The 27,497-nt window shown below is 44.4% G+C and overlaps 1 protein-coding gene across 3 annotated transcripts in view; it reads left to right on the top strand.

Moving 5' to 3' along the window:
• Positions 1-27,497, top strand: part of kcnt2a (potassium channel, subfamily T, member 2a) — a 743,558-nt gene that overhangs the window by 425,259 nt on the left and 290,802 nt on the right. For all 3 annotated transcript variants that reach the window (XM_078218141.1, XM_078218140.1, XM_078218139.1), the window contains one exon: positions 64-236. In XM_078218141.1, coding sequence (XP_078074267.1) covers positions 64-236 — 173 coding nt within the window. The remainder of the gene's footprint in view (positions 1-63; positions 237-27,497) is intronic.

Below are 27,497 nucleotides of genomic sequence, written 5' to 3'. Positions count from 1 at the left end.
ATATTCAAGTATGTACTTGTTTAAAAATTCAAATAAATACATTTGTTGTTTTTTTCCCTCTAGGGGTGCCAACATAATTACTATGAAGATGCAAAAGCATATGGGTTCAGGAACAAACTTATCATTGTTTCTGCAGAAACAGCAGGAAATGGATTGTACAACTTTATTGTTCCTCTTAGAGCTTACTACAGACCAAAGAAGGAGTTAAATCCCATTGTATTACTTCTGGACAATCCGTAAGTCCTGCTACTCCCTTTCTCATTCTTTAATGGATTGCAAAAATACAGTAATTTCAAACTCAGCAGAACAATCATCCAAGCTTTAATGGAGTAAAAAATGGTTTCTTCAAGTATCGATAAAACTTAATCAACCTGTAACTGTTGTGCAAAGAAATGTGACATTTTCATGTTATGCAAGTTATCCAGATTGTAAGGTAATAAGGAAGTATATGTTGTGGCAACAACAACTTCTATTTATATTGCTTCTTGGAGCATTTTATTATGTTTAAGATACGTCACAGGAACATTATCAAACAAAATTTGAAAGAGTCACATAAGTAGATATTAGGACAGAGGATCAAACACTTGGTCAAAGTGGTGGTATTAAGGAGCATCTTATAGGAGGAGAAAGTGTTGGGGGCAGAGTGGTTTAGGAAAGGAATTCCAGAACTTGGGCAGAGACAACTGAAGGCATAACCACCAATAGTGGACCGATTAAAATCGGAGGTCCTTAAGAGGCCAGAATTGGAGGAGCACTGGGATCTATATGGCTGGAAGAGGGAATGCGGCAGGGATGAGATTATGGAGGGACTTGAAAACAATGAAGAGCACGGTAGCACAGTGGTTAGCACTGCTGCTTCACAGCTCCAGGGACCTGGGTTCGATTCCCGGCTTGGGTCACTGTCTGTGTGGAATTTGCACATTCTCCTCGTGTCTGCGTGTGTTTCCTCTGGGTGCTCCGGTTTCCTCCCACAGTCCAAAGATGTGCGGGTTAGGTTGATTGGCCATGCTAAAATTGCCCCTTAGTGTCCTGGGATGCGTAGATTAGAGGGGTTAGCGGGTAAAATATGTAGGGATATGGGGGTAAGGCCTGGGTGGGATTGTGGTCGGTGCAGACTCGATGGGCCGAATGGCCTCTTTCTGTACTGTAGGGTTTCTATGATTTCTATGATAATTTTAAATTTAGAGGTGCTGGGGGGCTAATGTAGCTCAACAAGTTCAAGGCTGAAGCGTTAATGAGACTTGGTGCAAGTTAGGATACAGATAGCAGAGGTTCAAATGAGCTCAAGTTTTGTAGGATAAATGAAGAAAGGCCAGCTTTGAAGTAGTAAAGTATAGTGAAAGACATGGATAAGGGTTTCAGCAGCGGTGTAAATCTGCTCATCACTTATATGGACATATTTTTGGGTTTTTTGCACGTATTTTTTGTTCAATTCTTTTGCTAGTGGAGTTTTTGAGGTGGCTGGGTATCGCCAAAACTTCAGTCAATACAAAGACTCACAAAAGCCAATGTCCCAGTTTAAGGACACATCTTTTATTTGACCAGCAATTGTGGGCAGAAGTCACCAAAGAGTTCTAGGCCTCTCCAGAGATAGAGCAGCCTGACCTCTCTGATGAATTCCGCGTTTTCAGTTCAAGAGAGGTCAATTATACATTTTCCTTATCAAATTCTCCTGCCTTTCATTAGCTTTGAATTAATCATCTTCAGTATACATAAATCATTAATAACACCTGTCATATACCTTAGCCAATTGCACTTTGTCCTCTGACATAATGGTATTTTATTAGTCCGTACAATCCGGATGTATCCTCCCCTTTTGGCTAACTCAACCTCCTGTATCACTTAGCAACCAGACGCCTGGGCAATAAGTTCAAAATTAACATTCCCACAGGTTCCTCTCCAGGTCACTGCCAAACCAGATAAACACGTGATCCGTGTCTGGGCAAGCATCCATCTTATCTGGACAGTAAATAATTCTATTCGTAAGCAGTCCTGAGAACATAACTGCTAGCAATTCCTATTGATAAGAAACTGCACATTCTGAGATTTCATTGTTTCCTAAGAATGTGGTTCTGTTTGAAAGTCCCCGTACCATTAGGCCTTGTGGCAACTTGCTCTTGGCCAAAGTGCACAATCACTTTATAAGAATACAGTGAATACATTTAAAATATCAAAATATGCGTTTAAATCACAATCACTTGTTTCAAATCTCTTACTGCGGTCATATGTGTGTAAACTATTGTTAGTTTATAAGCCTACTTAAGAGTCATTTAACTCAATGGTGGTAGTTCTGTCAGTGTCTTAAATGCCTAATTGTTTAAAATCTTTTCCAACCTACTAGGATTTTCCCTTTCCCCAAAACTTTCATGGGATGTGGCCATTACTGCAGGAGCAGCATTTATTGCTTAAATAAAAAAAAACAAAGTACTGCCGATGTTGGAAATTTGAAATAAAAACAGAAAATGCAGGAAATACTCAGCAGGTCAGGGGATATCTGTGGAGAGAAACAAATTTGCATTTCAGTCTGATGACATTCAGACCATGTGCTGCCTTACCTGCTGAATATTTTTGTAATTTTCTCTTTCTATTTTCGCCCATCCCTAATTACCTTTGAGAAGGTGGTGGGGAGATACTTTCTGAAACACTGCAGTCCGTATGGTGGAGATAAGCTAGAGTGCTGGTGGAAAGAGATTTCCAGGATTTTTACCCAGTAACAGTGAAGGAGCAACAAGATTACTTCTTGTCACCGTATGAGTAACTTGGAGGGGGCGCTTGTTCTTCCAGGTGGTAGAGAATGTGGGTTTGCAAAGTGCTGTTGAAGATGCCATGGCAGTACTGCTCGAGGATGGGGCTAAGTTGTTCTGGTGATGAAGGGAGTGGATGTTTGAGGTAAGGGATGGGTTGTCAATCAGGTGGACTGTGTTGTCTGGATGGTGTCCAGTTTCTCATTTGTTCTTGGAGTTTCACTCATCCAGGTAAGCAGAGAATATTTTATCACATTCCTGACTTGTGCCTTTCAGAAGGTAGACAGGCTTTGAGGAGTCAGGAGGTAAGTTACTCACCGTAGAATTCCCAGCCTCTAACCTGATCTTGTAGCTACATATTTTATATAGCTGGTCTAGTTAATTTTCTGGTCAGTGGTAAATCCCAAGAATGGTTGATAGTGGAGGAGTCAGTGATGATAATTCCATTGAAAGCCAGGGATGGTGCTTAGGCTCCCTCCTGCTATAGATGGTCGTTTGGTCATTAGTTGCTCCTTGAATGGCATGAATGTTACTTTGTTTATGTTGCAAATTGTAAATATCTCCTTTAATTGGTGACAGTTGCTTATTCAGTTTTATTCTTGATGAAAATTGGTTTTCAACAAAATGTAACTCATTAACTGTAGTACAAGGGTTAATTCTAACTGTGTGATATGCTAATGCGACACCATATCCATCATCACAGGAAGTGCTGCAATGTCTCATGATCCTGCTCTCATTTGTTGAACCCCATAACAAGATGAAGCCGCACAGTGAGAGATGTTCAATGAAAGGTAGCACGTTCCTAACCTCTGCAGATTCTGCAAATATTCTGTGCTCGCACAATGAGATGGAGAAAATTATATGGTGAAAGCAGGTGAAAGAATAAGTATGGAAAAAACACCACCATTACTGGAAAGCTTCAAGCATTTCACAATCAGGCAGCAGCACGCTTGAATTGGAGCTGAAGATTTGCCAGATGTCGCAACACATCGGGCCTCGCTGCGAGCAAGTCAGTCCACTATTATAAGTGATTGGTGGCTGTGCAGGCAATATCCTAGTCGGGCAAGGGATCAATGAAGACATAACTACATATGATGAAGTAATAAAAGACTCAGTGTCTGCTTTAATCTGCAAAAGAATGCCATGTTGAGGTGGCTAAATTTAATGAACGTACCCAAAGACAAAGGGAAAGTCGTGATATATTATCAACGATCTGTATAGACTTGCAGAGAACTGTGAATATGGCAACTTAAAAGATGAATTAATCAGGGACAGAATTGTTGTCTGTGTCTTGGATGGAATATTGTTTGATCACTTGCCATCAAGTGGTAATTTAAGCTTAACAAAAGCATTTCAACTGAGCAGACAAGCTGAGGTCAGGAAGCAGAATTGATCAGTGATTCAGGGTGACAGAAAGAACCATATCCCAAAAATGACTGATGCAGTGGAGTTGTTAAATTTAAAAACAGTGAAGCAGCTGGAAGCAGGAAGAGCATTCATCAACCATCCCAGCTAACTATTATCAGTATGGTGAAAAAACACATGCATGAAATTATGCTTGCCAAAGAGGCTGAATGCAATTTTTGTACAAAGGTGGTTACATTCAAGCTGTAAGACCCTTTGGTCTTTGAAAGGTAGCAGGATCTGTAAAATAAAAGATATCAATAATATTGAAATGCCTTTCCTTGGAGAGATCCAAGAACAGAGCAGAAGTGACTGGAGTGCTGATATCGTAATATGGGGAAACAAGACACAATTTAATTTAGAGACAGGTGCAGCAGTTTTAAGTCTTTCTGATGCTGAACTGTGGCTGAAGAAAAGTTATCTTTAGCGATCATGCAAAAAACTACATGGACCATAGGGTGTAGAATTCAAGGTCGTTAGACAATTGAATGCAACCCTTCAAGATAGAGGAAAACCACTGAAAGCTTATGTGATACTGAATCAGAGCTTTTCAATCTTAAGCAGGCAAGCATTTACAAACTGGCATTTGATTTGCAGAATGGAGGAACTGGAAAGCTGCGAAGATCAGCTTTAAAAATTCAGAGCTGAATTTTTGCAATGTTCACAGGTGTAGGAAAGTGGAAGACAGTGTACCACATCACTCTAGATCCTGAAATGAAGCCAGTGTGCCTGTTTACACCCAGAAAACCTCCTCATCCAGTCTTACCAAAGGTAAAGAAGGTAACTGACTATATGTTGAAGCAAACAGTTATTTTACTTCTGATAAAAGCAACAAGCTGGTGCTCAGGAATGGTTCCAGTGCCAAAACCCAACAAATACATCAGAATTGATATAGATCTTACAGAACTGAACAATTGAATGTGACACATTCATCCTGTGTTGTCCGTGGACAAGAGCTTAGCAAAATTAGAAAAGAGTTCAATCTTCATGAATCTAGATGCGAATAATTGTTTATTTTTGTAACTTCCCCTTGACGAAAAGACTAGGTTTCTCACAACCTTCATTGCACTAGCCCATTTGGGGTTTTTTATTTCAACTGATTACCTTTGGTATCACATCAGCACCAAAATTCTTCCAGAGGGCACTGTCAAGTCTCCTCGAAGGGGTGGATGGAGTTGTATTTCACATGGATGATGTCCTGATCTAGGATCCACTCAGACAGAACGTGACACGTGAGTGTGGCCTGTGTTCCAATGCTGACAGGGAGCAGGACATACACTCAACAATAGATGTAAATTCTCACAGCTGATTGTCAAGTACATTGGGTAAATTGTGTTTTCCATCCGTTTCAGAGCAGATTCACAGAAGAGCAATCAAGGTGTTTCCAGCTCCCTCAGTTTGTGACTGAGCTCCAGGAATCCATGGTTTTGGTAAACCTAGTAGGAAAGTGTTTGCTCAACCTAGTTGTCAACTGTTACACAAAGGTAATAGTCATGGTGCTGGGAGGAAACGTAATGGAGGTCTTTTGAGAAAGTCGAAGAGATGTTATTATCACCTGATATTTTAGCTCACTATGGCTGAGACTAGCCACCATGATTGCCACAGATGCATCTTCTACAGGATTGGGAGCTGTACTCTTTCACAAACAGGTGGATGGAAAGTGTAATAAAAGCAAAATACTGCAGATGCTGGAAATCTGAAATTAGAACAGAAAATGCTAGAAAAACTCAGCAGGTCCATTAGTATCTACGGAGGGAGAAATAGAGTTAATGTTTTGAGTTTGTATGACTTCTTCAGATGAAAAGCATAGACCAGTTTCCTATACATCCCACACATTGACAGACTGAACAGAGATAAAGAAGCATGAACTACATGGGCTTCTGGCAAGTTTGAAGGTTATATTCTTGATCTCTACTTCAAAACAGAGACTGATCACAGACCCTTAGTGACACTCTTAACTTCTGAAGCAAATGCCTTCACGTGTACAATGATTCAGACTAGGATGATGAGGTTTAATGCAAAGACAAGAGTACGTTTCGGCAAAACAGCAGACTATAGAAAATTATTTTCCTGCATCCTCATAAACAAGTTGATGTAGCCCTTGTTGAAGACGTAGAAACCTTTACGTTGACAGCAACCACAACTCTACCAACACCAACTCAGTGACTAAATGAAATCAGGGATACTCAGAAATCTGATGATGAACGTGTTCATATCACAGAGTACTGCATCAAAGGATGGCCAGCATACATGCCTCACAATCCTATTCTCAGACAGTACCATGAACAGAGAGGACACCTCAGTGGAGTTGATGATTTACCCACGAGAGACTGGTCATTGCGAATGTGATGAGAGTCGACATTCTGCAGCCATTGTACCAAGGACATTTGGGCATCACAGAATATCAAGGTAGAGCAGGGGTATTCTGTTTGGTAGCCAGATCTCTCAAAATTGTCGGAAGAGATGATTTCAAACTATATTACTTGTGCTATTCATTGTCAGGAGACAAGAGAAACATTGATGACATCTTCCTTTGTATCAAGACCATGGAAACATCTAGGGAGGGACCTCTTTGAACACAGAGGTAAGATGTTCTTTATCACACTAAACTATACTGCTCCAGATGGGTAAAAGTCAAGGAACAGCAGGGTCATATTTCTGAAGCGGTGATTACGTGGCTGAAGGAGATATTGCAACACATGGAATTCTAAACCTTGTAATCTGAGACAATGGGCTGCAGTTTGCCAGTGAATACTTTAAAGAGTTCAAGGCATCTTATGGATTTTTCCAGACTACCAGCTCACCATGATACCCTCAAGATAATAGAGAAGTTGAAAGAGGAGTGTTCACAAGAAAAGCATTGCTAAAGATGAATGACAACATCCGACTTGCACTTCTGAGCTATTGTTCAACTGCACTCCAAATAGTTTAGCACCTTGTGAGTTCCTTATGGGATGAAGACTCGTCACAGAGCATACAACCTGTCACTGCTCCAAAGTGGAGAGTCAGGTTGGTTCAGAGACCAAGCTATTTATGAACAATTGGTTGAACTTCCATGCTTCTAACTCATACAAACCAAAAGTGCGCTAGTCGGCCACACACAAGCAACTTCCTACACAGTTGAAGCAGCCACATAACCCAGCCTTGCTGCATTCATTGAAAGATCCAGCTGATTACCAGACTGGTCAACCTGAGCCATCTACAGATTTTCCTTTCGTACAGCAGAATTTGAGAAATCGCCCATGGGACTCGCATCCCCAATCACCTCCAAAGGAGTTGAGGATGCGTTCGGATAGTGAAACTTGGGGTGGGTGGGGGAGGGGGAGTAGATGTAGTATAAAGGATTAATTCTAACTGTGTGATATGTTATTGAGACAGTATATGCCATCACAGGAAGTGATGTAATGTCTCATGTCCCTGCTCGCTCCTGTTGGATGGAACCATAGTAGATGTTCAAGAAAAGTTAGTGTTTTTCTTAAATCAGCAAACTGAATAAGTATTTATTAGCCAAAAATATTAGCCATTTCAGATTGAGATAATTTTGGATGTTATTGTATGAAACATGTTACATAAGAACATTATGCATATTAAGACTAAGTGTAGTTCCTCATGCTTATTAAGAATAATAAGTGCAATTTCTAGTGATTAAGAATACAAAGTCAGTTTCTAGTGTTTATAGGGTTGATTTTTCCTCCCAACTGCTATCTGATGGTGGAAAACATGAGCCTCTTCATGGCCCAGGCCATGTTAGCATTTTTACTGGCTCCTGTTGCCCATGGAAGGGCTAGGAAATAGTCTGGCTCCTGTGCTGAGTCAGCTGATAGTCAGAGCCTTGGGGAGGATGTAGATTTGGAGTAGCCCTGCTCCTTATGGCTTCACCAAAAAAAAATAGTATTTCCAGGCCAACCTCCCAACTGTACTTCAGAATTACAATGAAGATCCTATGTATGTTGTGGAATCCAATTAGATGAAGTTTGCACTGATTTACATGGGTGTCTTAGCTGCCTTCGTAATGGCTTGTGGGATTAGGGCAATGAGCTTGAGGAGAGTAGGAACAGGACGGGAAACACAGCAATTTCAGAGCTGCCTCCATCCATTTCCAATCCAAATTCAGACTGACCTTTGTGTCTCTGTTTGCAGGAAATTAAAGCAGTTAATGCAATCAGATATGGTCAAAACATGGACCATATCTGATTACTCGCGTAACAGTTTATATATAAAAACAACTTGCATTTTGACTGATGTAAATTCATAGATCTGTTCAAACAAACAAACATTTTTTTGCACAACTGTTTTTAAACCAAAGTAAACGTTTGAGCAAAGTACACATGTTGAAATTCCTATTGATGAAAGTTTTATTCCTTCAGGCTACTTTTGATGTTTTGAATTAAGTTTGCCTTTGGCATATCTGTGAAAATGATTTTCGTTCACAGTTTTGAACCCATTCAGGGAAAGATTTATTTTGCATTTTTCTTTCTGGCCCCCCTCACAGGCCAACCCACATCACATAACATTCCCCAGCCAATAGTGCATGCAGGTGACCTTGGATACCAGTGTTCAAAGTTCAAAAGAGAGGCCAGCCTCCAATTTTATTTTGCTTGCTGTGGGGAATCACAGCTGCCTTGTGGGACAGTGTGGTTCAGAGAGATATTGCAGCAGCAGCGATTAAGGTTTCATACCTTGCCTCCTGTCTTCTCTGTAGTGCATTGCATTGGGGTACTAGAGACCTGCATCTATTTACCCCAGTCCAACGCCGGCATCTCCACATCACTATTTACAATCCCCACACTTGTGTGCATTCGGCAGACAGCATCTTTTGGCAATTTCCCAGAATAATTCTCTATCACTTAAAAAGTCAATCATAAAGGAGACATTTAACATGCTAACAATTTTAGGCAAATCAGTAAGCTTTTTACACCTTGCTAAAGTACAAAGACCTTAATTACTTACTTACTATTTTAAATGCGCTGCTAATTGCAGGCAAATTTAAATGTTTATGAAATGTCGCTCCGCTCTTTCTACTAACCGTACGAACTGAGTGCTCAGTACTGCAGTATAGTTGGACATTGCCACAAAGTGTGGTGAAATTGTGACTGAGTGATTGGATAACATGCATTTACTTATTGTAGTAGCTTTATTTTTATTGTCCTGACACCTTCCTTTAGGGTGTGGATAATTTTTACAGGAAAAGAATAGAGTTGGAAAATTGTGCTATTAATACAATTTGGCACTTGGCACTCGAGTACCGTGGACCCGTTTAATTGGCTAATGCTTTATTTCCAAATAGGAGTACTGCGGAACCTGCTTTTATTCTATACTTCAGCTTTACTGTGCACAGTTTATATAGTGAGACAATCATTTCAATGTGAAACTATAATTGATAGGGACTGTACTTGTCTTACAATTCTGGGTGATGTAAGCAGCCTTTTCTCACCCCATACACTTTTCCAAGAAATTTCATTAGAACTGATATACAAGGTCTGAAAGTCTCGGATTTTGTTGTGAATGGTAAAGGAACAGCTTTCACCGTTCACATCACATAGAATTGCCACCAGAATTTTAGTGGGCTTGCCAGTGAAGACTTTCAGTCATGTGATGTTTACAGGGGATCTGTGCTGTCTGTGAGCAGGCCTACGCAGCAGGAAGTTTTGCAACTAATCAGATTAAGAATCCTCGGAGACATGCCGACTGCCATGTAGGAAATTTTTAAAAAGCAGAAAGCAAAACAAAGATTGTGGCATACATGTGAGATCAAGGGCCACAAATAAAAGAGCAAATCCAAGTAAGTATGGGTGGGATCTTGAGCCCGTGTTTGCCGTCCACGGCTGTGGACTTAAAATGCAGAGAGTTTAGAAAAGCGTTATTCTCACCGGTGAAATCCAGTTTTTCAATTTTGAGCCAACCTCACTGGGGAGTGATGTGGAACACGCCGGGGAAGGGTGCAAACCTAATTTGAATGTATTAGCTTTTTATTCGTGAATACTCCTGCTGGATATCGCACCATCTATTCAGTTCATAGAATCAAAGAATCCCGACACTACAGAAAGAGGCCATTCAGCCCATTGAACCTGCATAGATCACAATCCCACCCAGCTGTACTCCCGTAACCCCACATATTCGCCCTGCTAATCCCCTGACGCTAGGGTCAATTTAGCATGGTCAACCCACACATTTTTGGACTGTGGGAGGAAACTGGAGCTCCCGGAGGAAACGCATGCCGACACAGGGAGAATGTGCAAACGCCAGACAGAAAGTGACCCAAGGCCGGAATTGAACCCGGGTCCCTAGCGGTGTGAGGCACCAGTCCTAACCACTGTGCCACTAGTGTCACAAGTAGGATTACATGAACACTGCAATGAAGTTGCTGTGAAAATCAACTAATCGCCTCACTCTGGAGCCTGTTCAGGTACACTGAGGGGGAATTTAGCATTGCCAATGCACCTAACCAGCACGTCTTTCAGACTGTGGGAGGAAACTGGAGTACCCAGAGGAAACCCATGGAGACACAGGGAAAACATGCAGACTGCACACAGACAGTGACCCAAGCCGGGAACCGAACCCAGATCCCCTGGCACTGTCAGGCAGCAGCGCTAAACACTGGGCCATCGTGCCACCCTGTGCCAGCTCCATTTACAACAGGTCCACATTAGTGAACCTGGCGCCATCACCTCCGAGGGGGATATCGGAGCTGAGCACTCAGGCGGCCATAACTTCCCGGGCAATTGAACATGCAAGAGGCACTAGGGAGAGTACTAGGGGTCCACACAAGTGCAGCTTGGGGCCAGGAGTGAGGGTCACTGTCACCATTGGGGGGAGGGTGGAGTGGTAGGGGGGTGTGTGTGGGTCACTCAGAGGCCTTACCTTCCCTTCATATTGGGTTGCCCCTTGCTCCGAGGATATGTGCGGGCTGCTGAGCAAGCGTCACTTCCCAGTTCCTCCATGCTGGTTTATTGTTCAAACAGTAGCTGAGTGGGTGTCCTATCTTGTTAGAGCTGCAAATTGGGGGAGGCAGCCATAACAAAAGGGGCAGTACTTGGTGTGACTGAGGTCCTGGGGTCCTGCTTTGAGAGAGGCCAGGATGCAAGGGAAGTGTGGGGGTATCAGTGACGAAGAGCTACCCTGCCTCATGAGGCATAAAGACCCTCTCACTTCGGGAAGGGAAAATGCAGTGAAACCTAACACTCTCGCTCAGTTAATGGTGTGAATCCAGAGCGGATTCCTGGCCAGCAAGTTCAAATCTACTCATAAGAACATAAGAAATAGGAGCAGGAGTAGGCCATCTAGCCCCTCAAGCCTGCCCCGCCATTCAATAAGATCTTGGCTGATCTAATAGTGGTTTAGATCCACTTACCCACCCACTCCCCATAACCCTTACTCCCCATACTCCTCTGTGAACTCTGACTCTCAGGTTCAGCTGTGAGAGGGTGTTTATTGTTCTCATGCAAGGCTGCACAGCATTGCATACCCTGAAGAATGAGACTGACCTCTAGGGAATAGCTTCAAAAGCTTCAAAAACTTAAGAATCATCAAGACGAATGCTTTTGCAGAGTGACTAACTGATGAATCTTGGAGGAGTCCAGCATGCCAGTTTAACATCCAGAGCTAGATCTAGTTGCATATTCAGGGGACAAAGGTTGGAACACCAAGCCCCAAGAATGTAGATGTGTCTTTCAATTCAAGCCTTAGCAGTACACAGCTCGTACTGTGGAAAACCCCCTGGGAAGGTAGGATAGTGATAGTTGGCACCACTCCCCCTGTTCAATATAATGTCTAGCACCATTTTTGACATGCCCAGTCAGGATGCAGACCTTGTTGTCATGGATTCTCTCTAATAACCTTTAGTGCTATGCAAGGTTATGTTCTTTGGCAGGTATGGTAGGTGCGGAATGTGCGGGTCAGATGCCATGAGACAAGAGAGGCTCAACACTATTCATCCTGCTGGAGTACAGAGGAAGCTATGTGGCTGTGGCGTCAGAGGAGATGTTGTGACGGAGAGTGGAAATTCACACAGGTAATGAGACGCACTGGGGTGGAAATCACAGATGCATGGAGTGATAAGGGTCAGGGCTTTGTTTGGACTTTTCAGCACTCACGGTGGTGTTCTTTCTTTATCAATACATGATCCATTAGAATCATGGAGCTTGTTGAGTTGGCCTGCCTACTGATCGGGATTGACCAGCAGTTGAGACAACGACGTGCTGTTGCACATGGCCAGGACCAGCAGCCTGCAGCTGCTCAGGGAGCAGGACCACACATGGAGGAGCAATGTTGGAGACAGAAGCAGCCAAGAATCCTCCTACCATTAGTTGTCCAAGCTGCAGTGCCGTGAAGACTGCATCTGTCCCAGGGAACAGTGGACCACTTCTGCCACATACTGCATGAGCTGGCATCCCATTGGAACTGGAGGACTCCCAATGTCTGTGGCCCCTAAAGTTAACGCCGTTCTGAACTTTTATGCTAACAGTTTGTTCCAAGGTAGCACAGGGGACATCTGTGGCATCTCCTCCCAGTCTGCCGCTCACAAATGTATTGGGAAGGTGACAGATGCCCTTTGTGCCAGGGTTGAAATGTTTATCAGCTTTGACTGGGACCAGGTGAGCCAGGACCCCAAGGCCATTGCCTTTGTTGACCTAGCAGGGATGCCCCAGGTGCAAGGTCTGATAGACTGCACCCACGTGGCTCTTGGGTCACCATGGTGGCATGCAACATCATTCAGGAACCGCAGGGATTTCATTCCTTCAAAGTCCAACTCATCTGTGACTACACAAGGCACATCATGCAGGTGTGTGCCCGTTTCCATGGGAGTGCCCATGACAATTACATCTTAGGTCACTTGCAAATCCCAGCTGTCTTTGAGGGAGAGCGGCAGCTGGAGAGGTGGCACCTTTGGGACAAGGGATCAGAAGGTGGTTTATGATGCCAGTGCAGATTCCACAAACGCCAGCAGAGACTTGATACAATGAGGCTCACGTTTCAGTGTGCATGTTGGTGGAGCAGGTAATTGGACTGTTGAAGATGTGGTTCCGATACCTGGACCAGTCGGGGGATGCCCTACAGTTGAGCCCCCAGAGGGTGTCCTGCATTATTGTGGTCTACTGCACTCTCCACAACTTAGCACTGCAGAGGGGAGACAACCTAGACCTGGAAGTGATGGGCGAGTGCCAGATTTCCTTGGATTGAGAGGATATTGAGGAGGGTGGTGTGCTTAACTATGCTGAGCAGGAGGAGGAAGAATGCTGGACAGTTGTCAGGGTCATAATTGGGCGATGAGCAAGGGATGCCCTGATTGCCTCTTGTTTTGGGGATGAGCGGGAGTGGCAGACTTTAAGGTCAAGCTAATATCCAAAGATCTGCAGGTTAGGTGGATTGGCTATGCCAAATTGCCCCTAGTGTGTAGGTTAGATGGATTAGTTATGATGGATGTACTGAGTTGTGGAGATGGGGCAGGGGTTGGGCCTGGGTGGGATGCTCTGTGCAGGGTTGGTGTAGACTTTGTGGGCCAAATGGACTCCTTCTGCACTGTAGGGATTCTATAATTCTATGATAATGATGTAGTGCCACCATGATCTAACCGTTTGGTGCATGTTTACAATGGTAGGGACTGCAGCCATTGGCTTATCTCTGCAGGAGAATGATGATGACTTGCAGTGAGGACAAAGTGATGCTTCTCTCACCCTCAGTGATATGTCTAACTCCTGCCCATTAGAGAGCTGCATGTGCCATGCCAATGAATGGGCACATCATGGGGTTCATCAAAGCTGGAATAATGGTCTCAGTCACTGCAGGGCCCTCTACGTTTGTGACCAGGTTTTTACTTTCAACTTACACCTGAGGTGGGCAGGCAATCAGCACCTCGATAGCCCCTTGGCCCCTCTCACTCAGGTGAAGAGATGCAAAATTGAACAGCTCTGGTCCGAATGGATGGTGGGGTGGGATTTGCTCCTTCCATGAACGGGGTCCTGGGAAGGATGGTCAGGGATTGTGAGGGGGGTGGTGGGGTTGTCTGCAGCAGGGCTTCTTTGCACAGTGTGGGAGAGACAAGGCACAGCCATTCTCACACTCCACAGGAATGAAACACTGGGTGTGTGTGTGGGTCCACAGCTTGGTGGCATGAAATGGCAGGGTGGAGGCTCTGAGTGAACAGAGTGATTTATTATTTGTACAGTAGAGACCTCTCTACACTGGTCCCTACTTTCACCCATGCCAACCAGGTGCTGATCACTTCTTCACCCTCCCACTATGTCTAGGTGTTTCTCTAGGAACCACAGCTCAGGTTGAGAAGACCTGCTGACTTCCATGCCATGTTGCCTGAGATGACCCTGGCAGGCATCCCCTGGGGCGGGGGGGGGGGGGGTGGGGTCTGGACCTTGAAGGCCCTGGCCTGCTTTCGGGCAGCATGAATATTGCAGTGCTGCCCTCACTGGTGTGTGGGGCTGGAGGTTTGTCACTCACAAGAACGCTAAAAGGGGCAGCTAGAATGAGGTCCAGAAGTTCCACCGTCCTCTAGCTCTGACACGCGTGAATTCCCACCAAAGCCTGCACCATGCAGTTGCAGCCCTCTGACATGGAGGTCATGAACTGACTATGTGTGGACATCAGCTGCCGTGGAGTAGATGTCCAACACCAAGGTCTGCACTGCGGATGCCAAACTCGCAGTGTTGGCCTTGTTGTGCTGAAGTGACGATACCATCTCTTTGGACATAAGGTGATGGGACTGCTCCAGTTGGCTTTGGCGTCCAAAGAGAGCTGCTGTCATCCCCTTTTGATGTTTGCGACTCTGCCTTTGCAGCTCTGGGACAACTGGGCCTAGGGTCAGGTCATCAGGCAGGGGCCCAGCAGAGCCCTGGCCTCTGGTATCCCTCTGACTGCCGGTTCTCTGGGACATCCCTGCCCCCGCCTGTTGTGGATCTCCAGTTGAGAGGTGCTCAACTGTGAGCGATCCAAGAGCGTATCTACTTAATGATACCGAGGCATGAGTATCTGCGCTGCTGCCAAGTGTGGGGTGACAGCTGTGACGCCCCTTTAGCAGTAAGGTCTGAGAAGTCTACCTCGGAACTACTCGAGTTCTGTGGGTCCAAGGGGCACGAGGATGGTCCGGCCTGTTCAAGTATTTTGCCTGTAAGAGAAGGGGAATGGCATTAGTGCATTACAGGGGATAAAGGAGGGAACATTGATTACTCTCTGGGGACTTAAGGAATGACAGCATACCTTGAGGATTTTCACATTTGTCAGCTGCCCCCACTTCACTATCAGTGCAAGTGTGCTCTTCCTCCTCCCAGCCCGCTCGAGGTCTCTCTCTCCTCGAACGTCGTGAGGGTTCTTATCTCTGGCATTACTCTGGCTGGGCGTGCTTGCTTATGCTTTTGTGATTGACTTTAGTCCTGCAATGACACAGACAAGGCAATTAACATTTGTTGACATTTACAGTGGCGATGAGGTGTGGCAGGTGTGGGTCTTGAGTGGAAGCTGGACTGTAAGGAGCATGGCAGCGAGTAGTGGGGGGAACATGATAATTGGGGGAGGGGAGAGGAGAGCCTCCTTACAGGTCTTGGAAAAGGCCGAAGTGGCTGGGTGAGAAATTAATGTGGAAGTGGGAGGGGTGTGCGAGGGCGTCCAGAAAAAAGATTGCACAAGTCTCACTTACCCTGGTTGAGCGCAGAAGATCGTTCTTCATCTTGTGGCACTGCTGCCCCATCCTCTTTTGCAGCGAACCTGCACTCGCCAAGAATGTCACTGCTTCGCAGGCAGGGGTGGTGACCTTGGTCGGACTCCTTCTCCTGGAGCAGAGGTAGAGTGCATCCAGCCTCTGCTGCACTCCATTGGGAAATCTGATGAGGGCTCCCTCTGAGAATCGTGGAGCGGGCTTCCTGACTGCCAACCCCTGCAAGTGGAGCAAGTGCTGGAGACCTATTTATACGGAGCTCCCCAGTGATTGACGTGATTAATTTGAACTGTAGCGCACAAATCAGAGGGAGGCTGCCATGGGCGGGGCATTATTCTTGTGACCATAAAAGGATTTGTCAATGAGGCTCAAAATTTGGTCAGAAGTTATGCCGGAAACGTCGACGTGATTCACTCAATTTTTCTCGCCGAAACCAGCACCTTGCCAAATTCCTGTAAGATCGACCCCTACCCCAGTATATTTTTAAAAATCTGCAGCATTAATTTTTTCCTGAGACTCCACACTAAGTTTATTTTTATTGTCACAAGTAGGCTCACATTAACACTGCAGTTAATCCCCCGGTAAATAACACTTACACCATTTAAAAACTCATTTATTCCTGCTTGAGCAAGACTTCTTTAACTGCCTTTTGAGTGATACTCCGTAGGCCATTAGCTTCAGTTTATGTGATAACTAATTTTTGGGCAGGTTTTATCTGTTCAGACTGCAACAGCGCACCCTGTGGAGGAGCAGAATAATGCAACCAGCAGCATCTGAGTCCTGCACGCATAGACAACAAGTTACTGGCAGTAATATGACAGTAATAAGGATGAGCACTAACAGCCTCGCCAGTATCAGTACTGGAAATTCCAGGCTGCTGTCTTGTCACCTTAAACTCTTCCCCGTAAATTTGCCTGAACTTCCTTCCCTAATATCAGAAATTCTAAAAATTATGAAGCTGTTGGGAAAATTTGTTGATAGATTTTCTTAAAAATCTGCTGAAGGATTCTATAAGCTGCAATGGAACATTTTATGGAAAAAAATAGAGTGTTACGTTACTTGGGTAGAGGTAGTGGGTGAGGCAGGGTGGGCGGGGGGAAGGTTGAGAAATGACAACATCTTTATTTTGCTTTGTTTCCTCTGTATACAGGTGGCAACCGCCATCTACTGACAGAACTGAGCATTACACCACAATCTGCGCACAAACACATGTTCTGCCCCTCAGTGACAATGACAAAAGAAAATGACTGAAGTATTTTGTTCCGCTGCATGTCTGATTCACTATTAAATGTCCTCCAAAGCTTTCAAACTACCAGCAAAGTACTTTGGAAAGAGAAGGAATTAAATATTCGTTATAGAGCATCTGTAAACCTTGTTAGTTCTTGTTGGGTACATTGGCCATGCTAAATTCTCCCTCCGTGTACCCGAACAGGCGCTGGAGTGTGGCAACTAGGGGATTTTCACACTAACTTCGTTGCATTGTTAATGTAAGCCTACTTGTGACACTAATAAGTAAACTTTATAAACTTTTAAAAACTAAACTTTAGTTTGCATTAATCATTCGAAAGTAAAAATCGTCAAATGCCTTCAATCTTTTCAAAACAAACTTAAACCATTTAGGAAACCATTAACTTATTATTATGAATGTAGTCTGCCATGAGTATTGTTTTAGTCACTCTCTTAAGTGGTCTGTGCAGATATGCCCCATAATTACAACTGTCCCTTGTGAGCAGAACTGGAGACACAAGTCTCTTGTACATGTGCATTTCTACAAGCTGAACAACATACACAATCAAAGCTATCACAATCACTGTAACTTATATCCACATGACATAAAATTTAAACAAAAAACACCTCTTTCACATTTAACTATAGCAGAGAGACCTGAAATTCTGCAGGGGCTCTCCGGAGACATGACAACTGTTTACATCACCGTTCAGAGTTTCTGCCAGACTCTCACTAAAGTAATGACTTATTGGGAGAATTTCAGGGCATGGGATTTCTAACTATCCTGAGCAAAGATCCTCACAGCTTTCTCTTTAACAAACAAACTGACTGCCCTTGTAGCCATCTTCCTTTCAAATATCTCTCTCTATCATGTCTCTTTTCTAATCTACCTCTCACATATGTACAGAAGACAATATATTTTTTAATACATTGGCTTGGATTTTCTGTCAGTGCAGGGGTCCTGCTTCTGGAGCTGAAAGTGGGAGGCTGATTCTGATCCTATAAGGACAGCAGACAGCCTCCAAGAAGAGCTGCCAATCAGAGGGCTGGCAGCCTGCGCAGGGCCAGCACCAGCAGTGGCCACTGCTGGGATTGCATTTGCAGAATAAGGGTGCATCGATGACCGTGCGCCCTCACAGTCAGCTATGTGGGATATAGGAGGTGTCAGGGCCAATTCAGCAGGCCCTGGTGAGGACAGGTGTATTGCTGAGGGCATGCATTGCCTTTGCATCAGAGGCAGACGTTGTTCCCCCAGTGTGATGCTCGATGTGCCAAAGAGTGTCAAAAAAAAGGGGGGAGCCCTACCCTGGAGTCCACTGGGAGACCAGAATTTACTTGGGGAGGAGGTCCACAAGCACTGGCAAAATTGTGGGTTAGTGGACTCCAGGTGGGTGAGCTGTCTGCCACTTTTCCTGTCACTGGTAAAGTGGCATGATGATGTGAAGATGACTGGCGCTCATCCCACACCTTCTCATTTTGTTAGCATTCCCACCTCATAGTCTACCTCAAAGGGCGGGTAAAATACAGCCTCATAGGTGGGGGTGTAGTGGGTAGCGTTCCTTGACTCTGAACCAGAAGTACCGGGTTCAATTCCCACCCCAGGAGTTGATGGCCAAGGAAGGTGCATTCATAATATGGTCAAAAAGGTTGAGTGTGTCGACTGCAAATCCTTCCAAACAGGCCAATGGCTAGCAGTAAGAGCAGGAGAGATGCTGGTCAACCACGCTTGATGTGGTGTGGCACCCCTTAAGCTTTAAGCCCCTGGCAACAGACTAGTCGTGGGAATTACTAGCTATGGAAACAGATGAAAGTCTGCCTTGGTGCACCACTAGGTGCGGGAAGAGAATTGGAATGGAATAGGTGGAGATGGTTTCTGATTACTCAATTAAGGTAGTGAATCACTCGGTGGGCCAAACAACTTCTGATTGCATTTTTATCAAAATGTTACTTTTTGAACTCCAAAGAATATGCATTGCTTTTCAAAAATAAGGTGTTAACATTAAATCTTTCTGAAAATCCTTTCTGTGGAATAAAAATGATGAACAAAATTCTGAAATATTACATTCCTTTTCTCACAGTTCTTACTAAACAAAATACCAAAGTGCAACAAGAGTTTCTGTATTCCAAACAGCAGGCTGATGCTTGACAGCTAATTTTAAACTTTTGAACTGAAGTCACTGTGGTAATGTAGGGAAGAGAACAGCCAATTTATGCACAGCAAGGACCCACCACAACAATGCGATAATCACCATGTAAAAGGTTCATGGATGTCGGCTGGGGGATAAATATTGGCCAGGATGCTGGACGACTATGAAATATTTTATGTCCACCCTAGAGGGTAAACAGTACCTCAGTTAAACATCTTATCTGAAAGACCAAAGCTAGAACAGTGCAGCCCTCCTTCAATATTGCACTAGGATGTCACTCAGAGTAAGGTTGCATCAGCAGGAATTTTCAATCCTTTGACTCAACAGGGATTGTTTTCTTTTTGTAACATTTTTGAAAACTGGATGGAAAATTAGGTTAAACCAGCTTCAGTCATGGCTTATTTCACATTCAAACATTACTAAGTCTTTAATTTTCAATTTCAACAACAATGTCAACATGTCTTTATCTCACGCCTTTAATAAAACATCTCAAGGTGCACCACAGGAGCATTAACAAACAAAACTTGACATCAAACTACATAAAGAGACATAAATAGGACAAATAACTAAAAGCTTGGTTTTAAGGATGTTTTGAAAGAGAAAAGAGAGTTAGAGGCACAGGGAATCCAAAGCTTAGGACCCACGGCAGATGAAGGTACCATCTCAAAGAATGGAGTGATTAAAATCGGGGTTCCACAAGAGGCAAAATTTGGAGGGGTGGAAATTTTTGAGAGCTGGAAGAAGATACCAAGATAGGGAGGGAAAACGTTATGTAGGGACGCAAAACGATTAGGTGCATTGGCTATGCTGAATTGCCCCTTATTATCCCGGGATGCGAAGGTAAGAGAGATTAGTGGGGTAAATATGTGGGTTGTGAGGATAGGGGCAGGGTGAGATTGTTGTCAGTGCAAAATCAATGGACGAAAGGCCTCCCTTCTGCGCTGTAGTGTTTCTATGATTCTATGATTTCTATGAAGGGCAATAATTTTTAAACTGAGGCATTGCTGTAATGGAGATGGATGTAGATCAGTGAGCACAGTGGTGACTGGGGAACAATGCTGGGTGCAAATCACGATATGGACGGCTGAGTTTTGAATGAACTTAACTCAATGGAGTGTGGAAGATTGCTAGCTGACCAGAAAATTGTTGAAATAACCAAGTCTAGAGGAAATTAATGGCTGGATGAAAGTTTAAGCAGCAGATGCACTGTGACAGGAGTACAGTCAGACAGTGTTGGAGAGTTGGAAATAGGGAGTCTTGGTGATAGAGTGGATACATGGTCAAAAGCTTAAGTACAACACCAAGGTTATGAATTAACTGGTTCAGTCTTAAACAAGTGCCAGCGAGAGGGATGGAGTCAATCAGCTTGGGAATGGGATTTAGAGCAGGGAATAATGACAATTGCGGCAGGCTTCCCAATGTTTAGTTGTGGGACATTTCTGCTTCTCTAGTACTGGATATTGGAGAAACAGTGAGACAATGGAGGAGTTGAAAGAGGCAATGGTAAGTGTGCCAACAGCTTACATGTACAACCAGACATGTGGATGAGGAGAAGCATGTAAAATGAGAAATATAAAGACAGCCAAGGGTAAATATTTAGGACTCTTCAGGGGTACTTGTGCGGGTGCAGGATGAAAAATCATTGCAGGAGATTCCCTGGCTACAACTGGATTGCTAGAAGTCGAACGAGGAGAATGCAGCCCCACCTTGTTGATGATACAGGAGAACCATTGGAAGAGAGTTGTGTGGTCAACTTTACCCAAAGTTATAGGTAGGTAGAAAAGGACAAGCTTTCCATGACTACAGCCACATGGGATATCCTTTATGACTTTGATAAGACATTCTTCAGAGAAAACATATGTGTTCCAGTGCCTTTGCTTTTAGCTCTTACATTATAGTAGAAAATGCAAAGTGATTATTTTGTCTCTCTACTCCAAAGAAATGACTAATAATCTGAGAACTGACAAAGATTTTGATTGTTTTTTGACTAATATTCATTTTTGATTCTCTCTTTCTTCTAATCTACATGCTGACACTTCTGACATTGTCTATAGGAATTATCTGTGGGTTTTTTTATTCATTCGTGGGATATGGGTGTCGCTAAATGGCCAGCATTTATTGCCAATCCCTAGTTGCCTGAGGGTAGTTGAGAGTCAACTACATTGCTGTGACTCTGGAGTCACATATAGGCCAGACCAAGTAAGGACGTTAGTGAACCAGATGGGTTTTCCCCTCAATTGATGGTGATTTCATCGTCATTGGTAGATTCTTAATTCCAGATTATTTTTTATTGAATTCAAATTTCATCATCTGTCATGGTGGGATTTGCACCTGGGTCCCCAGAACATTAGCTGAGTTTCTGGATTACTGTACTAGTCTAGCAATAATACCACTAAGCCATCGCCTCCGTCTTGTGTTGTCAAATTGCCAGAATTTCTTCAAATGTAGCATTAGGAAGACTGGAGCAATCATTTCCAGCTCCCTGCACCTTAGCCCACACCACCACCCACTGAATTCACCGCATCACTTGATTGTTCACATAGGCTGATCGTGGCCTCCTGTTCAACCCAGCAGTGAACTGTGAATGCCACATCATGTCTTATCACCAAGTCTGCACTGTTGTTGTAGTCATTATCTGCCTCTATCGCTAAAGTGAAACCTTTATGTACATTTTGTCACTGCTAGACCCAATGGACCTTATTTTAACCCATTCGAAACCCACCCAGTTAAAATTGGGCCCAATTAGTACACCATTGTCCTTGAATCATTTGGAACGTTTTGTCATTTTAATAACCTACTTCTCAGGTAAACCGTGGTAAACTATTGTTTGGTACTGCCATCAGTTTAATCAAGGTTAATCAAGGTCCCATTGACATTAATTACATTATGTAATTTTTAAATTTTCTGAACAGCTGCGTCAATGACAGAAATAGATTTTTAGTGGCATCAGATAACTGAAGACCCTTTGGCGATATAACTGGGAATTGGACCATTATCTGTTCATTTTGCCTCATGTTCATTCCAAATGTCAAAGTTAGTTAATTACTCTTTGCAATTGTCTGCTTTGGAGCAATGAGCATTGTAGGTTTGTGGGTGAAATTTTAGGAGAAACCTACAAAGATACCATTATAAATAAAATAATAACAGAAAGCAAATGATATCTCACCATAGTAGCTGAGCCGATGAAATTATGCTGTCATTTCTGCCTAAAACTATTATTTCCTAACTTAAAGGACTGAAAGTAAATTGTATAACAGGCTATTGGTGTGTAATGATCAGGTTTAGTTACATGAAAAGTAATATCTTTTCAAAGTTCCGAACTTGCCAAAATTATTACAGCTTTGCAGAATTGATCAGGTTGGCCTGCTCCCTTCCAGAGCCCACCATTAACAGCATCCAAAGTTAAATGTTATTCCTCTGTAATATTATGACTGTACTCGCAGTGCAAATGTTACCTCCATATTTATTCAAGAATGCACAGTTCTGCACAAGTTCTAAGAGTCTTTACAAGCTTCCAGTGACAAAGTTTCACACAGCATTTGTTCCGGTTGCGGAATCCTCCCCAAGACTGAATTATCGCCTGGGACTTTGCCTGGAGCCCTGCATTTTGCATACTTGAAATTCAGAATTGGCTCCAAATAGCTTAATTGGAGTTGATACATTATGTCAGAGGGAACCTTTGACTTGCTTGTTGGCACTCGGAAAGAAGCATTATTTCAGAAACTACTATCTTAAATATGCGTGCCTTCCTCTGGACTTTATCAGTTGTTTCAATGGTTCCCACTCATTAATACAATTGCAATATTCTCTTAAGGAAAGATTAGCAAGTTTTGGGAATATTATTTTGTACAGCGGTTGTTAACATTATGGGAATTTATCCAATACTTTATCTGGATAAAATGGATGCAAGAATCCATATTTAATTGAGCAAACTGATAGCTGTGAGGCTTGTAGGTGGTCAGCTGTAGGAAACCATATGGATGAGTGTTGCTGCCAAGTTATACAGTCTCACTGAGACGTTACTTTATGGGGGTGTTCTTGCCAACTCATCACGGCAGTCGATTGGCGGGGCGAGCCGGTACGATCACTGAGAGAGGTGAGAAATCGGATTCGCGCTCACTTTCTTGCCTCTCACGATCTTCCAGGCCCGGATTTCTGGATCGGGGATTGAGGGGGGATTGACCGAGGTTGCAGGGGGGTGCGATCGAACGGGCCGGAAGGGGTTGGAGGGGGCAATTGACCGGGGTGGCGGTGGGAGGCGGTTTCAGGGCGGTAATAAGGGGGTGGGGGTGCAATCGTCTGGGTAGGCCAGCGATCTGGGGTGGGAGGGGGTGCTGTGCAATATCCAGGAGGGGAGAGGTGACTGACAGATTTCTGTGTTTTGTTGCACAGAACAGTGATCGCACGATAGCGCCCTCTAGCATGACCAGTCGGCTTGCAGGTGAGCTTAGGCCCCGCTCCTTTGCCCTGCTGGCAGGTATCAGTCGTGCATCATTTTTTTACACTAAATGGGGTTAGATTTAATTTGTAGCCTCGCCGAAAAACCGGATCTGAAACCCTCCCGTTTTCAGGCATTCGGCACGTCGACATTTTTTGCTAAGATCATCCCCCTCAATCTTAATGCGAGAAAGAAGTAAAACTATTGCAAGTTTGAAAATAGAATTACTTCCAAGCCTCAAAAATTAATGGCCTATTATCCTGGTGGTGATGCTGATGTGTTTGTCTTTATGCCATCTACAGAGGTACCCAGGAACATCGGCCCCCCTGCCTTCTCCACGATGAGGGGACTGAAGAATGTTAGAAAATCTTCCTTTCAATGGGGATTTAATCTTAAACGTTGACATGTTTTGTGCCTCAACTACCATTCCTGAAAGTAAATTCTGTGGCCTCACAACACACTTTTAAAAATAAAGTTTCTCCTGATCTCTTCTAAATTTCTTACAATTAATCTTGTATCTCAGACACTTCATTTTTGGCCCTTCAACTATTAGACACAGTATGCTACAACCAACATCTGCCCCATCCTTTAATAATTTTACAATACTTCCATTGAACTAATATGTTTGCTCTCAGACATATCTGCAAAAAAAATCAAGCTTCAGTCCTCACTGAAAGAAGGCTGAGAAGGGAAAGCACATAAATTTAAATGCTGTCCTTGTACAAGGAGGGAAAAAAAGGGAGTGACAAACATGTTACTTTCACTGCATGAAAAAATTGGCGCAATCTTCAGCATCTCGGGATTGCTCCACCCAAACTCCTTGATATTTTCAAATGGCTAAGAAACAATGTGCTGGACCTCGAAATAGGGGGTGGAATTTTCTCAGAAAAATTCTAAAGGTGGAATTTTCCTGTCCCGCCCTCCACGGGCCTTGGGTGGGCCTTGGGTGGGATTTTCTGGCCTTGCACGAGTGTGGCCGGAAAATCCTGCCCCAAGTGTTGAAAGGGCAAGAAAATGGGAGGTTACCTTGCCCGTTTTTCCAGTGAGGTAAGTTACATGAGTTTATGGCACTCACAGAGACCGTAATCTGATTCCCATCACTGAGGGGAAACGGGGCACACTGGGAAGCTGGCAGCAGACTGCTAGGGCGTTATTATGCGTTCGCCGTGATCTCCCAGTATACTGTGTATAAGTGTACGCGGTATACTGGAAGATCTGCTAAACCACCCCTCCCCCTTCATGGACATTGTCCCCCCACCTCCCTCCACAGACATCACCCACGCCCCCACCCCCTCCCCCCCGATTGCCCATCCCAACTCTCCCCCCCCCCCCAGACTAACCCCCACCCCCAATGCAGAGTTCCCCCTTCCCTCCCCACCTACCCATCTCCCCTATCTGGCTCCACCCCTGTCAAGCCCCACCCCTTGGCACTGCCTGGTGCCCAGTGGGCAGTGCCAGGGTGCCAGACTGGCACTGCCTGGCTACTGCCCGGCCCTGCCCCCAACCACCCAGGGGCTACGGTGGTCTCCAGTCCCACTGGTGAGGCCATCGCATTTGGTCCCCATTGGAGTGAGCCTCACCAGTGAGGACCTCCATCAGCGAGGTTGGAAAGCTAAGTGAGCCCCAGACTATTACATCTCGGGCTCACTATTTACATTAAAATGTGCTTATTAATATTGATTACACCAGCGGGATGGGGCTGGCAAGATCGGGACAGTAAAGAATTTTGCCTCTTGCTCATATTTTCCGCCCGCAACGGCACTCGATTGGCGCAGCGGGATGGAAAAACTGCACCCAGAAATTTTTCAAATCAATGTATAATTTTTAAAATTTTGAAATGCAATGCCTCTGGGAAATTCCTCTGCAATGCTCGCACCTCATTGGTGCTACTTTGCCGACAGGGCTTAAATAGGGTTTTGGCTATACTGTTGGCAAAGTAATGCCAGTGGAGTGGGAACAGCTTGGAGGAAACCTGGCTGTGATGTTGATATGCTAATTTAAATACTCCCAGTTTCTTACATAGTGCCTCTCTTCAAGCTATTGCCACTTCTACTGTTCTTCCTCTTCTGTTATTAAACCGAACAACAGTTAAACCCATTAGTAAGGTCGCCCCTGCTTTGAACTTCCAGGATCGGTGATTGAGGCATAAACAAGATTAGATTGAGAAAGGGATTTCGTCTGGGTGCTCTGGTTTCCTTCCACAATCCAAAGATGTGTAGGTTAGATGGATTAGCCATGGGAAATGTGTGGGGTTATAGGAATAGGGTGGTGAGAGGGCCCGTGTTAAGATACTCTGTCAGAGAATTGGTGCAGACTCGATAGGCCAAATGGCCAGTTCTGCACTGTAGGGATTCTACGATTCTATTCTATGACTCTGAGTGAAGGGATAAGGGACCACTGTGGATAATTGTGATTAGGAGTACTTCTTGACATGGAGGTTAAACACTGATATAAACTGGTTGGGCCGAAAGGGTGGAGGACCACTGGGCCAAAGAATATTGGTAGTACTGAGGTTGACAGCACTTTGGTTAAGGATAGCACAAGTCTCTGTTTAAAAACAAATTCCATTTTAAGCTGATGTTGAACTTTGCGCCATGCTAGACCTAAATTTTAGAACTTGTGGCCATGCATTGCTTTTGCAAACCAAGATACTCTCTTTGAAGATCGCTGAGAGGAAAGCGTCAGGAAAGGAGCCTGACATCTTCCCTCCACCATGACTCCAGGTTACTGTGGGAGGCGAGGGAAGAGATTGCAGAGCCTCTGGCGATTATCTTTGCGTCGTCGATGGAGACAGGAGAGGTTCCGGAGGATTGGAAGATTCCGGATGTGGTTCCTATATTCAAGAAAGGGAATAGGGATAGCCCAGGAAATTATCGACCGGTGAGTCTAACCTCAGTGGTTGGTAAGTTGATGGAGAAGATCCTGAGGGACAGGATTTATGAACATTTAGAGAAGTTTAGTATGCTCAAAAGTAGTCAACACGGCTTTGTCAAAGGCAAATCGTGCCTTGTGAGCCTGGTGGAGTTCTTTGAAAATGTGACTAAACACATTGACGAAGGAAAAGCGGTAGATGTGGTTTACGTGGACTGCAGCAAGGCGTTTGATAAGGTCCCCCATGCAAGACTTCTCGAGAAAATGAGAGGGCATGGGATCCAAGGGGCTGTTGCCTTGTGGATCCAGAACTGGCTTGCCTGCAGAAGGCAGAGAGTGGTTGTAGATGGGTCTTTTTCTGAATGGAGGTCGGTCACCAGTGGTGTGCCCCAGGGATCTGTTCTGGGACCCTTGCTGTTTGTTATTTTCATAAATTACCTGGATAAGGAAGTGGAGGGATGGGTTGGTAAGTTTGCCAACGACACGAAGATTGGTGGTGTTGTGGATAGTTTGGAGGGATGTCAGAAGCTGCAGCGTGACATAGATAGGATGCAAGACTGGGCGGAGAAGTGGCAGATGGACTTCAACCCGGATAAATGTGTAGTGGTCCATTTTGGCAGGCCAAATGGGATGAAGGAGTATAATATCAAGGGTAAGACTCTTAGCAGTGTAGAGGATCAGAAGGACCTTGGGGTCCGGGTCCATAGGACTCTTAAATCGGCCTCGCAGGTAGAGGAGGTGGTTAAGAAAGCATATGGTGTGCTGGCCTTCATCAATCGAGGGATTGAGTTTAGGAGTCGGGAGATAATGATGCAGCTTTATAGGACCCTCGTCAGACCCCACTTGGAGTACTGTGCTCAGTTCTGGTCGCCTCATTACAGGAGGGATGTGGAAATTATTGAAAGGGTGCAGAGAAGATTTACAAGGATGTTGCCTGGATTGGTTGGCATGCCTTATGAGGTTAGGTTGAGGGAGCTCGGTCTTTTCTCCTTGGAGAGACGAAG

Source organism: Mustelus asterias, chromosome 8 (assembly GCF_964213995.1).
Source record: "Mustelus asterias chromosome 8, sMusAst1.hap1.1, whole genome shotgun sequence".
Taxonomy (NCBI): domain Eukaryota; kingdom Metazoa; phylum Chordata; class Chondrichthyes; order Carcharhiniformes; family Triakidae; genus Mustelus; species Mustelus asterias.
The sequence above is the reverse complement of the archived record's forward strand: the minus strand, read 5'-3'. Positions and strand labels throughout refer to the sequence as shown.